The sequence below is a fragment of the Trifolium pratense genome, linkage group LG5 (assembly GCF_020283565.1).
Source record: "Trifolium pratense cultivar HEN17-A07 linkage group LG5, ARS_RC_1.1, whole genome shotgun sequence".
NCBI lineage: Eukaryota > Viridiplantae > Streptophyta > Magnoliopsida > Fabales > Fabaceae > Trifolium > Trifolium pratense.
The window spans coordinates 52259116-52273722 of NC_060063.1; the positions used below are offsets into that span (position 1 = coordinate 52259116).

General features: G+C 31.8%; 3 protein-coding genes across 3 annotated transcripts; 2 read left to right on the forward strand and 1 right to left on the reverse strand.

Moving 5' to 3' along the window:
• Nucleotides 1-1659: 1659 nt before the first annotated feature.
• Nucleotides 1660-5165, forward strand: LOC123883862 (triose phosphate/phosphate translocator, non-green plastid, chloroplastic-like). The gene is made up of 8 exons (XM_045932801.1): nucleotides 1660-2361; nucleotides 2454-2606; nucleotides 3548-3633; nucleotides 3725-3809; nucleotides 4075-4194; nucleotides 4377-4445; nucleotides 4582-4711; nucleotides 4805-5165. Exons 1-8 carry the CDS (start codon nucleotides 1894-1896, stop codon nucleotides 4873-4875), a joined length of 1182 nt encoding a protein of 393 aa, XP_045788757.1. The 5' UTR covers nucleotides 1660-1893; the 3' UTR covers nucleotides 4876-5165.
• Nucleotides 5166-6257: 1092 nt separating this feature from the next.
• Nucleotides 6258-8924, forward strand: LOC123883861 (transcription factor MYB98-like). The gene is made up of 3 exons (XM_045932800.1): nucleotides 6258-7571; nucleotides 7721-7847; nucleotides 8204-8924. The coding sequence occupies exons 1-3, from the start codon at nucleotides 6922-6924 to the stop codon at nucleotides 8819-8821; spliced, it is 1395 nt and encodes a 464-aa protein (XP_045788756.1). The 5' UTR covers nucleotides 6258-6921; the 3' UTR covers nucleotides 8822-8924.
• Nucleotides 8925-11189: 2265 nt separating this feature from the next.
• Nucleotides 11190-14109, reverse strand: LOC123883865 (GDSL esterase/lipase At5g62930). The gene is made up of 6 exons (XM_045932804.1): nucleotides 13890-14109; nucleotides 13708-13785; nucleotides 13311-13451; nucleotides 12450-12526; nucleotides 11852-12016; nucleotides 11190-11467 (listed from the first exon to the last, which is right to left on the reverse strand). The coding sequence occupies exons 1-6, from the start codon at nucleotides 13986-13988 to the stop codon at nucleotides 11287-11289; spliced, it is 741 nt and encodes a 246-aa protein (XP_045788760.1). The 5' UTR covers nucleotides 13989-14109; the 3' UTR covers nucleotides 11190-11286.
• Nucleotides 14110-14607: the final 498 nt, after the last annotated feature.

The following is a 14607-nucleotide window of genomic DNA, read 5'->3' on the forward strand; positions in this document are numbered from 1 at the left end:
CAACCCCTATATTGAGTTATGGAATTGAAATTGGTCAAAACCTGTTGATGAAATTGTGCAGAAATTTGTAAAAAGTTCTGAGTGTCAATTGTGTGAACAACATCGTTTTTCCTCAACTGTGAAATTGTTGCTTTTTGGTGGAGTAGCATTCTAAGTACGTTAGATTGTTTTAATGGTTCAGATTTCTTTAACTGTGGGTAACTGTGTGATATATGGACAGCAGTAAATCCAAATCCCTACCAATACCAATGTATTCTGAGAAAAACCCGTAAAAAAAAATCGTATTTGTATTAGTTAATAAAAGGTACGGTACTATTTGATTGAGAAAAAAAAGGCACAGTGCAATACTGTCACTAGTATAGTTTTTTTATTTTATAATAATCGTATTGTTTGTTTGTTTTTGACAGAGAGACACTGTATGGTTAATATAAATAGCACTAATAAATTGAGATACAAAATACCATTTATTTATTTAAAGATTAAAATGTATGTAGATGCAAAGGAAGCCCGATACAGCTGGTTGAACAAAGAACCAAAATACAATTTTTTCTTTAAAACGCATGGTTGAGATTTTCGTATTTGTCTATGTTTAAAGAATGATTAATTGTTACCAAAACAAAATGAATGATTAAAGAATGAAATAGATAGCCAAAAAGAAGTCTAATAGTGGGCCTCTTTTTATTGAAAAATATAATAGTGGTCCTCTATCTTAAATTTATCTTTTATTATGTTAGCAATTTAGCATACAAATTGACTAAACTTGTCCCCCCCAAAAAAAAATGAAAGAACCATACACTTGACTAAAATACATCATTTCTTCTTAATATTAACAAATGAATAAAGTATAAAATCATAAATTGAAAATCATGATTAAGTTAAAAAGATAAATTTAAAATTTGAAACATTTTTTTTAAAATAAATAAATTAATATATGAAATAATTCTCAAAAAAAAATTCAATTTATATGGGAAATAAGTTGTTTCCCTTTATTTTTCCTCTAAATATATAGTTTTTATTATAAGGGTCTTTCTGTATTTACTATCATATTATTTGGTCAATAAATATTAATGTATTTAGTCAAATATTTAAATCAAATACATCAAATTTTGTTAACTAATTTTCATATATTTGAGATCGGAGGGGTGTTCTATTTTCCATTCCACGAAAGCCTATATAAGCATCATAATAAAATTCATAATAAAAAATAAATAAATTTATCAACAATTAAATGGTTTTTTTTGTTAAATGTTATGACTTTTATGTATCGAAAGAATTCATTAACGACGGTAAAAACTTCGTACCAATATTATAGTAACTCCGAAAATAAATTAATACTCCCACCGATCCTTAATATAATAATAAATTCACTTTTTAAATACATTAATCTTTCAATGTATTTAAAAAATGAATTTCTTCTTGTATTAAGAAATGGATAGAATAAATTTGATTATCATGAAAAACATAAGGATTATAAAATGCACCAAAAAAAACTCCCCTGAAAAATCATATAAAAGAAAAATAGAGTGGACTAAAATAACCAAAATAGAAATGAAATTGGTATTGTAAAGTATTTTTAAGTGGATCAACTTTGACCCGTTTCTCCTACAAGACAAAGACGTGATTCTCTCTTTTAAAAGAACAAAATCAAAAATCCAATATAGGAAGGTATGGCTGCCACCAATAGCAAAGAATAGAATATGCGACAAATGAGAGTCTAGATTCATGCTCTTTTGTCTTTTTCTGTTCCACCTTCTCCTTATTTATTCCGAATACTAAATTTTTAGTTTTATTCAAAAGACATTCAAATTGTTTTCTTTAGGTTTTTGTTTCTCCCACTTTCACGCTCCATTCTTAATTCCTCCGAAAACTCTTCCATTTCTTCCGATCTTCAAAATGCAGGCTACCCTTTTACCTCTAACCCCTTCTCTCTCTCTCTACAAATCTCAATCCTCTCTCTCTTCATCTTCTTCTTCTTCTTCTTCCATTTTCAACCCTTCTTTCTCTTCCTCTTCTTTCCCATCATCATGGAAATTACCTCTTGTTTCTTCTTCTTCTTCTTCAAAACTAATCTCCTTGACACCCCTTCATTCATCCAACCATTTACAAACCAAAGCAACAACCACCGCAGCCGCCGACTCCTCCTCCGAAAGCAGCAGTCTATTCAAAGCTTTAGAGCTTGGGATTCTTTTTTGCCTATGGTTCTCCTTTAACATCTACTTTAATATCTACAACAAACAGGTCTTAAAGGTTTATCATTTACCTGTAACTCTAACTGCGGTTCAATTTGCTATTGGGACACTCCTTGTAGGATTCATGTGGGGTCTTAATCTTTATAAAAGGCCAAAACTTACTTCTTCACAGGTTTCTACATATTTTCATTCATGTACTGTTCTGTTACTGTTACATTTGTTATGTTTTTAATGGTTCTGTTTTTTTTTTGTTGCCTTTTGCAGCTTTTAGCAATATTTCCATTGGCTTTGGTACATACATTAGGGAACCTTTTCACTAATATGAGTCTTGGAAAAGTTGCTGTCTCTTTTACACATACTGTTAAATCAATGGAGCCTTTCTTTTCTGTCCTTCTGTCTTCTATGTTCCTTGGAGAGGTAACACCAAATCATTACTTGTTTTCTGTAATCAACTCAAACTTACTGTACTTTACTTTCTTGTCATTACTTAGGATAAGGAAAAAATCACTTTTTAGATTCGTTGCATATATAACTAATGTATCTGGTCTATATTGTATCTGTATACATCAATTATTCAATGAAACTAAAAGTGATTTTTGCTTAGTGACCAGATGGTGTATGAATCTATTCAATTCATAACTATTTCAAATTTTGAACTGTTTCTTATGCTACTGTTTTGAAATTTTCAATTTAAATATAACTTTGATGCGGATGTATGCCTGCGATACTATGATTTAACGGTAAACGTCATTGTTGTTGAATAACTAGACGTACCAAAATGTAAATCGTGAATAAGGCCTCCACGATTTTGTCCCTTGCGTTGCACACAGGTTTGTATATGATATTTTGGTCTATGCTAAAACTAGATCACAAAATTGAAAAGACAAGTGATTTATTTTAGCATCATTAGAATTAGAAAGAGTGGAAGTGAAACCAAAGGAAATGTATAAAACAAACTGTCTCATTTCATTCTTTATATAGTTGCATCTGTTTTTGTCCTTGTCTGTGTTCTATATTTCTCACTTACTAGTTAGTTCTATGTGGTTACTTATGTGTAGATGAGGTTTGTGTTTGGTGATAAGAGTTTGGACTTGTATCTCAAAGGGCGGATTCAAATCCCCTCAAAGACATTTGTAAAATGGTCATTAGTTATGCTTTAATTAATAATAAGATACTTTTCTGGACCGATAGAAGAATTGTCAAACTTGGTTGACTATAGACCTAACCAAAGTTAACTAGGTTAGAATAAAGGTCTAAATATAATGTTCTACCTTCCATATTTGCTGCTTCAACATTCAGTATATACATTGTGATAATTGATATTTGCGATTACAATTCCTTACTTAACTTTCTTGCAGATGCCTACAGCATGGGTGGTTTTTTCCCTTGTGCCTATTGCTGGTGGAGTGGCGCTGGCATCTGCTACGGAAGCCTCTTTCAATTGGTAAGTGTTACTCCTTCTAGCGCTGGCATCTGCTACGGAGGCCTATTTGATCGTTTTAATTCTCACATGTTTTTCCTGGAATATTGAATAGGGTTGGGTTTTTGAGTGCAATGGCTTCCAATTTGACGAATCAATCTCGTAATGTTCTTAGCAAAAAACTCATGGTTAACAAGGAGGTAATATGATCCATGGAAATTGTCTCAATGTTTTGCATTTCTTTTGTTGTTAATAGTAATATTTTGCATAAAAGTAAGAGTAACACTTATAGTTATGTCACACCTAAGATTTAACGGTTGAATTGCAACATTCGATATTGTGAAAAGTTACTATCAAATATGACTGTTAAATCATGGAGTACCATTTTTTTAGAACCGTGCTCTTATCCTTCATTTCATTTTCTTATATAAAAGTTCTAAATAACAATCATTTTGTTCTTCTCAGGAATCTGTGGACAACATAACACTCTTCTCAATAATAACAGTCATGTCATTCTTCCTATCATTACCTCTAGCTATCTTCATGGAGGGTGTCAAATTTACCCCCACTTACATTCAATCTGCAGTAAGTAACTTCATTATTGAAAACGACAATATTTTTGTTAGCATTCTCAAATCAAAATACACGACTTCCTCTCCGTAACAAAATATAAACAAAAAAATACCTACTACTTTTGTGTTCATATATTGATACGAAGTGAGTACTCGGCTTCTAAAATGCCGTTGATATATAACTTTTCTTCACAGGGATTAGATGTTCAACAAGTGTACATAAGATCTCTTCTTGCCGCACTTTGTTTCCACGCGTACCAGCAAGTGAGTTTTCCTCTTCTATGCATAAATGTTTCCAATATTGCTTTAAGAATGTTACAATTTTCACTTCAGCAAGTGCAAATCGTTTCGTTCTAAAACCATTTCTACTCACAGAAAATAAAAATCAAATTATTTGCAGGTTGCTTATATGATACTGGAGAGGGTATCACCTGTTACACATTCAGTAGCAAACTGTTTGAAACGTGTGATAGTTATTGTAAGCTCTGTCATTTTTTTCCAAACACCAGTCTCACCAATTAATGCATTAGGTAATAAAATTGCTTATTTCTTGTTAACAATATATCTCTGCATAATAACTCTTGTTGAGACTGAAAATTTTATGTGCTTATTATCCTTTGCAGGAACTGGTATAGCTCTTTCTGGTGTTTTCCTATATTCCAGGGTGACGCGAATTAAGCCTAAGACAGATTAATTTTACAGAAGCAAAATTTTGGTAGCAGCAGCATGATAACAAACACAACAGTTTGTTACAAAATTTCTTTAGAGGTTTGAGTGGTGCATAATGGTTCTACTCAGTGAATAATTTATCATCATTTACTTTTTTTAATTACATTTCACACCCAGTTTTGTTGTTAAGAAATGTACAAAATAGTAGTTGAAAGGCCTCCAAGTTGAGAATTTCTCACTAAACATTAAGATCGTTTTCAAAACTTTTAATCTAACTTTAATTAATCCTACTTTTTGTTTGTTATACTTTAATAATTCTTGATTACATGCTATCACAGTTGGTCTCCACTCCACCAATGCTGCCATTTTCAAGTGACATGGCCAACTGATATTCACATCATTAGCACTTGCTAGTGGATAATGATGTGACAGCCACGTAGTGGTTGAGTGATTTTAATTTTTTGGAATTATTAAACCAGTTTTTTAATTTAAATTTAAAATATCATCTCTCTTTTGCGTCATTTATCAACTATTGACGAGTTAGTTAAAGTTTGTTAGAAGAGAAGAAAGTAGATCACGGTTGAAGGAGTATGTAAGAATGATTCTCATTAAGTTTCTATTATAATAAGCTAGCTACTTATATAGAAAATAGGCGCGCGATAGGATCACAAGCTCAGTAGCTTATAATATAAGTAACTTGTGTAAATGCAAAGTTAGTATACAAAACAGCTAGTCTGATATGTATTAAACCAGTCAATAATAATAAGTTGTGTGCAATTTTTTAAAGTAAAATAAACTTAATTCACTTCACTCAAATGTTAGCAACAATACAAGTGATGAAAATTTCTAGATACTCACTATGTTTTTACCATGTAACTACACTCTTATTAAACATTATTTACTATTACAGAAACTAAAACGAGATCTATTTATGAGAGAAGAGGATCCAAATCCTTTAAAGTAATGTAACAAGAATAAGCCTCCCTTGGACAAAAATAAAAATAAAAAAAGAATAAAGCCTCAAGTCATTTATTTACAGCTAGCTCTTTTTCCTGCAAATACAGTCCAAAGGCCACACCTTAAACCTTAAAAAACAGCATAGGACATTGGCTCTACTATGAGAAGTTGAGATTTGTATTTTGAATATTTCTAGCCATGAAATCATCTTTAAAAGTTTTCACTTCTATGATCATATATGTTGAAGTTCAAAGCTATGTCAAATAACATGATTTGACTCTTTCACCTTAAAAACAAACATTGAATGAAACAAAAATACTTTGAAATTAAAACAAATGAAAAGATAAATAAGTGATTTTAAAGATAATATAAATTTTAACTTATTCTTTTTCACTCTCACTTCTATAAACATATATTATTCTTACTCGCACCATACAGCCGTGTGGGCGGGTCACGCATTTGTTCTCTATAATTTATTTTGTCGTTGATGTAAACACAAATTGAACTATGCCATGTTGGAATATCAATTTATTGTAAAAAAAAAAATGTTAGAATGTAGAACCCAACCAGCGGCGAGTTGCTACCTAATTTGCAAGCCATCGAATTCGGTGTAATTAATCTACACTCTTCTACGTAGGTTACAAGTAATTGATATGTTACGTTAATAATTATTAACTCGACTTTCGTAACTTCATTTTTATTGCAATAGATAGATTGCAACTTTGCTATGTACAGGTGACACTAAGATCTAAAACAAAGATCTAATTAAGTCTAAAATATATTCATGGACTTGTGGCATTGACACACTACTGCATGCATTTGTATACCATTACATAAAATCTATTCAAAGAGAAAATTTTGACCACAATTATTCTTAACTAAGCAAACTACGTAACGTCAATGTTGTATTTAAACTTAAGTTTGTAACTACTAATCAATTAAGTTCAATAACAGTTACAAGCAATTAAATATAATCTTACTAGAATATAAACCTTATGTCAAGGTTTCTTGAAAGGAAACAATTTGATGCTTCATTTCAATTGTTTTGTGATTAATTGCATTCTAACTCTCTCTTATAATAAGGAACACAGATCAGTGTTGGCTCATAACACAAATGTTTCCTTCGATTCCTGTTACACTTAACTCTCTAATGGTTCTTGAGACGAATCTTAGAGAAAACTATGCCTCACAATCACAACCAATACATTTGCAAGAAAACTACTTAAAGCCAAGGATGAAAGATGAGTTAATACCTTTTGGTGCTCATTCCACGCAGGGTAGTTTCTTGCAAGATTTTCACCATATCGATCAATTTCATGTGCATGGCTCCTCATCCTCCAATCAAGTTTTTGGGGTCCAAACACAAAATTTTGATCCTTTTGGTAATGCAGAATGTGCAAATACAGATTTTGAAGTTTATGATGGAAAGCCTTTTGGCGAGAATAATATTAATGGTAGTGAGCATGCTCAACTTATTGAAAATTTTCAATATGATGGTTATAGTTTGAATATCCCTAGAAGGAATCATCTTGATCTTATGGTTGAAAACCATAGTTATTTTCCCTTTAATAATCCTTCAGAAACCAAGCCATTGAATTATGTTGTACCAGATGATGAAGTTTCAAGCATAGCACCAACAAATTATTACCAAAGAGCAGGGTTGAATAGAAACAACAGGTTATTATCTCCTACCACAAGAAGAGCATTTAAAGCAAGGAAGAAATCAAACATAGTGAAGGGGCAATGGACAGTGGATGAAGATAGGTACATAATTTTCTTTAAAACTTTTTGTTTACATGACTATATAATTAAGCTTGTTACATAATTTTTTTTATCACATTTAGAAGTGTTTGAATATTTTAGTTTTAATATAAAAACACATATGTGCTTGATTTGAATGATTCTACAAACAGATTGTTGATTCAAATGGTGGAACAATTTGGAATGAGGAAGTGGTCTCATATTGCTCAAAAGTTGCCTGGGAGAATAGGGAAACAGTGCAGAGAAAGATGGCATAACCATTTAAGACCTGACATTAAGGTTCCATTTTATTTGTCATACACATATAGAATAATTTAATAGAGATACATACTTTAGACAACTAAGTCTATACTTACAATGTCATCATTGATAAATACATGACCCAATATTTGAATTTTGTTTGTCTTAACTCTCATAATGTAAGGTAATATTTTAACATGTATGCTTACTATTTTTGTTTTAAGATTAACTAGTAAGGTATCTCTGCGTTCACACGGAACACTTCTGTTTTCACACATATTTGAAATACACCTATTTATAATCAATTGACTCAATCCTCCGAAAATACAGAGTTTGCTGATTACATGATACAAATTTTCCTTCTATATTAAACTTTAATTCACACATTTTTGCAGAAAGACATATGGACTGATGAAGAGGATAAGATATTGATCCAAGCTCATTCAGAGATAGGAAATAAATGGGCAGAGATCGCGAAAAGATTGCCAGGAAGAACTGAGAACTCGATAAAAAACCATTGGAATGCAACAAAGAGAAGGCAATATTCGAAAAGAAAATGTCGCTCAAAGTACCCTAGAGGCACTCTTCTGCAGGACTATATCAAAAGCTTGAATTTGGACCAAAATCCACCAAGAGACTTTCGAAAAAGATCTTCGGCTAATGCAAAGAAAACAGTTACTTGTAGCACAAGCAAATCAGCAACACAACAAATTCCTCAGCCACAGATTGCAAACCAGTTTTGTCCCAATGACAGGCCGGGGCCAAACTACGAGTTTAATGATTTTTCTTTGGATGATAATTTGTTTGAAGAAGGGTGTGGTATTGATTCTCTGCTAGATGAAATGTCAAGTGTTCCTACTACGGATGAGAAAGATTTTGAAGAAAAACAACAATGTGATAAGGAAAGCATGCAAGTTAATCTTGAAGAGCAACAATTTGAGACACAAGTTGAAATTAAGAAGGAGTTGGATTTGGTGGAGATGATCTCTCAGGTTAATCAAAGTATTAATTGATGTTTAAATCAGTGTCCTTGGATTGGAGGCCATTCATTATAATTATGGATTTAGCTTCAAATATTTTTACAAGGTTGATATGGAACTTGGATTTAGTTCCTCATTTTGTTACTATTTACAGTTTTTTTTTTTTTTTGACAGAATCTTAAGTGATGTTTAAACCAACATACTTCAATTCAAGTCTTAAACCAACATATACTCATAGACAATAATGAATAAGTGAAGAAATATACTTCAATTCAAGTTTTAAACCAACATATACTCATAGACAATAATGAATAAAGAGGACCATTTTTTCCTGTTTTGTTTCTAAGGTTCTGTCAACACTTTTGGGTTTCAAGTCTTTTACAAGACATAGTAAAACTGTGTCCCTTCTCCACAAACACAAGTCAATGACATTATTGATATTCTTTTTTAGGAAACCAAATTAATTAATGAATTAATAATTTTGACATCTTGTCTGCTCTAAGTAGTATATTGAGAACTTTAAGCCACTTAAATTGATCATAAGCTAATCTTCACTCGACTATTTAGGTCCGAATTTAAAGATTGTTGTCGCTTCTTAAAAATGTGTTATGAAGAGATCAAACTACATCATACCCCACAAACTAGTAAGGTTTGACCAAACTGAATGTTTCTTTGACTTTTCAGGTTTGTGCAAATTCTTGTCACTTGAGGGACGTCAGAGACTAATCTCTCGAGAGAAATTGAGATTATTGACATCTTTCAATATATGTTTGTCTATACATGTCGGTTAGGGATCGAACTCTAAACTAAATAATTAAAGGGTACAAGTATCTACCACTTATGTCTGATTTGGTTAATAACTTCTGTATAAGACCTAGATGACACAACTTGCTTAAAACCGAAAAGGCAGGGTAGTAATAATAAAATAAAGAGGTATTAACAAGTATCAGTTACACATGTTTTCTTTTGGACAGGTAACAAGTCTCACTGTTTCAGTTACATGTTTTAGTTAATTAATTAATAGATGAATATTGGTCTTTGGGAGTAAATGGTCTGTGTAACTGCATGAAGGAACAGTTTTGAAGAACGTTATTAAGATAGTTTTAATTAATATTCAGTACTAGTACTAAATTACTTGTGTTGTTAAAATTATAATTAATTAATGAACAACCATAATGCAGTAAATATCTCTATTGTATGGTGAAAAGCAAAACTAAATATGAAATTTAGGACAAAAAAAAGTTGGTTTTTTTTTCTTACAAGTTAAAACGGAGGAAGTATGTATTAGTAATACACTCTCTATCACACTCTTTTTTAAAAATAAAAAACTTGATATCCGACTTAAGGACCTTCTAATCTAGGGACCAATCACACCGTTCTCTATCACACTTTTATGAATACACTTTTGTTTTGTTAATGCTTAAAAATCAAATGAATTTACCAATAAGGTGTGGTCTAAGTGTGCTAGTAACTAGGGCTCTTTAACAAGATCTTATGGGAGAGGAGTTGTCCCTTAACTGATACTCTACATCCAGGGAGATTAGTCCTACAACTACCCGAGATACTTTGAGTTCATTATAAAAATATTCAAAAGAGTTTCACTATTTTGAAGATGAATACTCCTTTAAAATTCCTTAAATATATAACTTTGGCTAAATCTATAGACCTCAAAACATATGTTGCACACCAAAATCTATAGACTCTCACGACAATTCTTGTTAGGATATAGAATATAGGATAATTGGGCAGTTATGAGTTAGTTAATAGTAGTTAGTAAGTTGATGAGTTTGTTAAGAGTTGTTATTTTGGTTATTCTTAGAAAGTCTATAACTAGTCATCAATTGGTAGAGGAGAAAGATAGCTTTGAATAATTAAATTTGGTGTCAAGAGAATTATCTAGTGTGAAAGGAGAGTGCTCCTTTGGGGTAGCCTTGTGTGCAAGATTATCATCTTCATTGTATATCTACCTTATGTATGTTGTCTTTCAATCTCTCTACATGAATAGGAAATCCTTCATTTTCTTGCAATCTTTTATACCACTATTCTAGGAATTATTTCCTGTTCAAAGAAATGATCCTAACAACTATCTCAGGAAATTACTAGTATTTGCCTTTTGTTTTCTTCATCAGAACTTAGCATTTGCCTAGTTGCATGTAAGTTACCATGACTTCACTATTAGTCAATAAACAAGCAGGCTTATCTAAATGCATGGTCTAGGGTATAAGGTAATGCAAATTAACCATAAACCCACCACTCTTTTAACATAACAGGTTGGGCTAGGTGAGTAGGGATTGGGACACTGCGTAGGAAATCAAAAGAAAAATGACACATTGTATAAGCACCAACTAGAAATAAAAAAATACAGTTTTATTAATTAAAAGTATTAAAAACTCGTATGTAGTTCAGTAAAAAACTTGTAAAAAAAAATCAGTACAAAAAATAGCAGGTCAACCAATAGAACAGAGTATATAAAATTGAAAGACTAAACCAGAACCCGACTATAATGAGGCTTCACAAACATTCTGCTGGAAAGAGCTCTCAGGATTTTTGTCATCAACTTTTGAGTGGTGAGGGAAATCATACGGCATTTTATCAGCAGAAAGTCCTGCGTCGTTGAACACCTTGATCACTTCTTGATAGACTACTGCATTTCCATCCGGTGTCAGGTGCAACCCATCCCTGTAACAGCAAAACAGCAATGTGAACGACCTTTAATAGGAGAATCTCCCATAAATTTATTTTACAACACATAATAACTGATGCATAATTTAAATAGCCCCGAGATGGTCACACAAATTAACATATTTAAAATGTCCTAGTCCTCTCCTGTAACTATAAATCTTCATATATATTACCATTTAGAAGCTAAACCAATGCCCTTAACTAAGAACATGATCACACTATATATAGAAGCTAAACCAATGCCCTTAACGAAGAACAGGATCACACTATAACCAGATTAGTCAAAGATAATCCATGAGGCCTTTTTGGCTTTATTTAACAAGAAAAGGTGGTCAAACTTTTGTCATAGTCTATATTGTTTGAGTCGAGGTTGTAACAAACCACAGAAATTTCTTTTGCCAGCCATCTGTTTCTTGCATTTTGGACCATAGATTGATATATGCCACACCCAATTCCTTAGCTATCTCAACACATGCTTTTGCATATTGACCAGTAACTTCATTTGTTCTTTCCGGTAATTCTCTAGCATTCTTACCGTATAAGGATCTGCAAGACACAAGCAAAACCACTCAAACATAAAACTAATATAAAATGGTGAATAGTTAAAAACTAATATTCTCAATTTCATGACGGGCAAGTCGTATGCCACAAAAATAACCAGCAAATACATAAGCAATGTGTGAAACAGTAACATGACACAGTTTAAAGATGGTAGTTTTAAACAAAATGGGAGTAACCACAATTGTTTTGCCTAGAAGCTGATAGTAACAAAACAACAACACACTATGAGGGTGTTAAGTATAATAAAAGAGGCTGTGTGTGAGGGTGCAAGGTATAACAAAAGAGGCCATGTCACCAAGAACAGTTTTATTTGATGATATCAATAATAGCCAAGTAAATAATGTTACGGCAAGACAATGTTCATAAACGAATGCAGAATATGAATATGGAATTTAAAGAGAGAAGGAATTTATCATACATTGCATATGCTTGACGCCCTTCCTCACAAACTGGAGGTGGAGTAATAAGCACAATAAGCATAGTTGGTGAGCATGACTGAAATAAAATTTTCATTTGCAATCAATAACTGATAATATAATTGGAATTTAAGGTATAACGGTTTAATTAATGCTAAAACAGATTTTTTTGTACAGACAAGTAAGATTCAATCAACTAACAACAGGCTACTCCTTAACCCAGTGTAGCACTCAACCTAGAAGCAAACAACAATGGTGGAAGAAATCATGTACCTTTGAAAGCACAAGTAACAAGAAAGAAACTCATTGGAATCACAATCATCCAACTAAGATGAGACAATACTAGCACAAACACAAAGCACGTAAAAATAAAATCAAAATTTCTGTCAAATATTCCAGTAAACTAATGCTACATTACCAAAAAAATAACTTAATTTCTCTAAAAAGTTTCAATATATAAAATAGAAAATACTTTAAGACTCCAAAAAATACGGAGCTACCGAACCAATCCTGATATTTTTAATCCTTATATTTTCATGCCATAGCAATGCATTTGAGACAACATGCCCAGTAATGATCCAAAATATTTTCATTGAATAAGTAGTTGAACCAGCCATAAGCTAAGAATTGGGATATACTCAGTTAAAATATGTTCCCTCCGTCTCACAATGAATGCCACATCACATTTGTAAAATGTTCAACTCACTTAAATTGTAGCTACAAATTATTTTAGCATTCAACTCAATTTTTGTCGGAATCAAGAATACAAAAGAAATTGGTGATAAAATGTTGAACAACAGGTAATTGAGAGAAACTAATCAAAGATTAAATGTAAAACAAACATAGCATCAACAAAATAGAACCTTTAAGTGGAGCACAATTTTTTGGAGATTTTGTTTATATTCTGGAATAGGTACATGTTGTCTTTCACTAGTTCTTCCAGACAAAGCCGCATCATTAGCACCAAAGAAAATAGTGGTAGCAAGAGGTTGTTTACTTGATTCCTGAAAATGAAATCAAAATGAATAACCACCCCAAAAGAATTGAAAATTGTATCTAAACAGAGACAGAACAGTTGTAACAGAGAGTGACGGGCGATAATATTTTTATATTCGAAAATAAAATAAATATTTTTGTATTTTTTTTATAGTTGTACCGTTGTCCTGCGATTCAGGACAAAATTCCTTTCACTCAGTTTTTAAATCAAACAGAGTACGACAAAAGTCATTAGCAGATCAAACGCATAATTTGATTACATACCAAAGGGAAGAGATGATGGAGTAAGAACAAAGCCCATCTAGTGTTGTAACCACCATAGCCACGAATAAGTACATCAGCCTGAAATATGCCATTAATTCAATTTTTTCTGATTCGTTAGTTACTTAGTTATATTACAAGAAAATTAAATGGATTGGATTGGATCGGAGAATGAAGAAGCTTAACTTGCGAGAGTATGCATTGGCGAGTGAAGCACCCCAACCATTTTCTCGGAAAGATTGCTCTGTTATTGAATCACCAAACAACACTATATTTTCTCTCATTCTGCAGATTCTGTTATTACTTTTTCACGAACAGATCAATAACCAGATCAACGCACCAAAACCTCTTTCGGTTATTTTCTCAATAAATTGTGAAATGACTTTGTCATCCTTCGTAATAATTTTTTTTTAAGTGTTTTGCAATTAAGGGGGGTGTATTGGATTGGGATTTCATGGGATTTTAAAAGACTTTTTTATGACAAAAAAATTTTGAGGTATTCAATCATGACTTTTAAAAAAGTTAAATAAATCTTGTGGTATTCAATTAAGACAAATAAGATTTTTTTTTTAGGGCAACAAAATCCGTTGGTATTCAATTGAGATTTGTTCCTACTTTTAAAATGTCCATTGGTATTCAAAAGTCTACCGATTTTGATGGATTCTTGTTTGAAATGGATTTTGAGAGACTTTTTAGTTGAAAATACACTTGACAGACTTTTTCAACAATCTCACCAAAAGCCTTGAGACTTTTTTGAACTCTCCAAGACTTTTTACTTTCATCTGTATAAAATTTCTTCTTCTTCTTTATTACTTTCACAGTTCATCATCACTGCACCCGATTTTTTCTTCTTTTCTTTGTTCACTTTTTCAACAATCTCTCCAAAAGTCTTGAGAATTTTTC

Bases quoted from the DNA above. Each gene is read 5' to 3' on its own strand.
- LOC123883865 (XM_045932804.1), bottom strand. From the start codon at position 13,988: ATGAGAGAAAATATAGTGTTGTTTGGTGATTCAATAACAGAGCAATCT. The intron at 13,786-13,889 runs TTAAGCTTCTTC...GGCATATTTCAG, and splicing joins CCAATGCATACTCTCGCAAG to GCTGATGTACTTATTCGTGG. The intron at 11,468-11,851 runs GTTTGTTACAAC...TTGCTGTTACAG, and splicing joins TGGCAAAAGAAATTTCTGTG to GGATGGGTTGCACCTGACAC.
- LOC123883861 (XM_045932800.1), top strand. From the start codon at position 6,922: ATGTTTCCTTCGATTCCTGTTACACTTAACTCTCTAATGGTTCTTGAG. The intron at 7,572-7,720 runs GTACATAATTTT...TTCTACAAACAG, and splicing joins TGGACAGTGGATGAAGATAG to ATTGTTGATTCAAATGGTGG. The intron at 7,848-8,203 runs GTTCCATTTTAT...ACATTTTTGCAG, and splicing joins ATTTAAGACCTGACATTAAG to AAAGACATATGGACTGATGA.
- LOC123883862 (XM_045932801.1), top strand. From the start codon at position 1,894: ATGCAGGCTACCCTTTTACCTCTAACCCCTTCTCTCTCTCTCTACAAA. The intron at 3,810-4,074 runs GTAATATGATCC...TGTTCTTCTCAG, and splicing joins AACTCATGGTTAACAAGGAG to GAATCTGTGGACAACATAAC. The intron at 4,712-4,804 runs GTAATAAAATTG...TATCCTTTGCAG, and splicing joins CTCACCAATTAATGCATTAG to GAACTGGTATAGCTCTTTCT.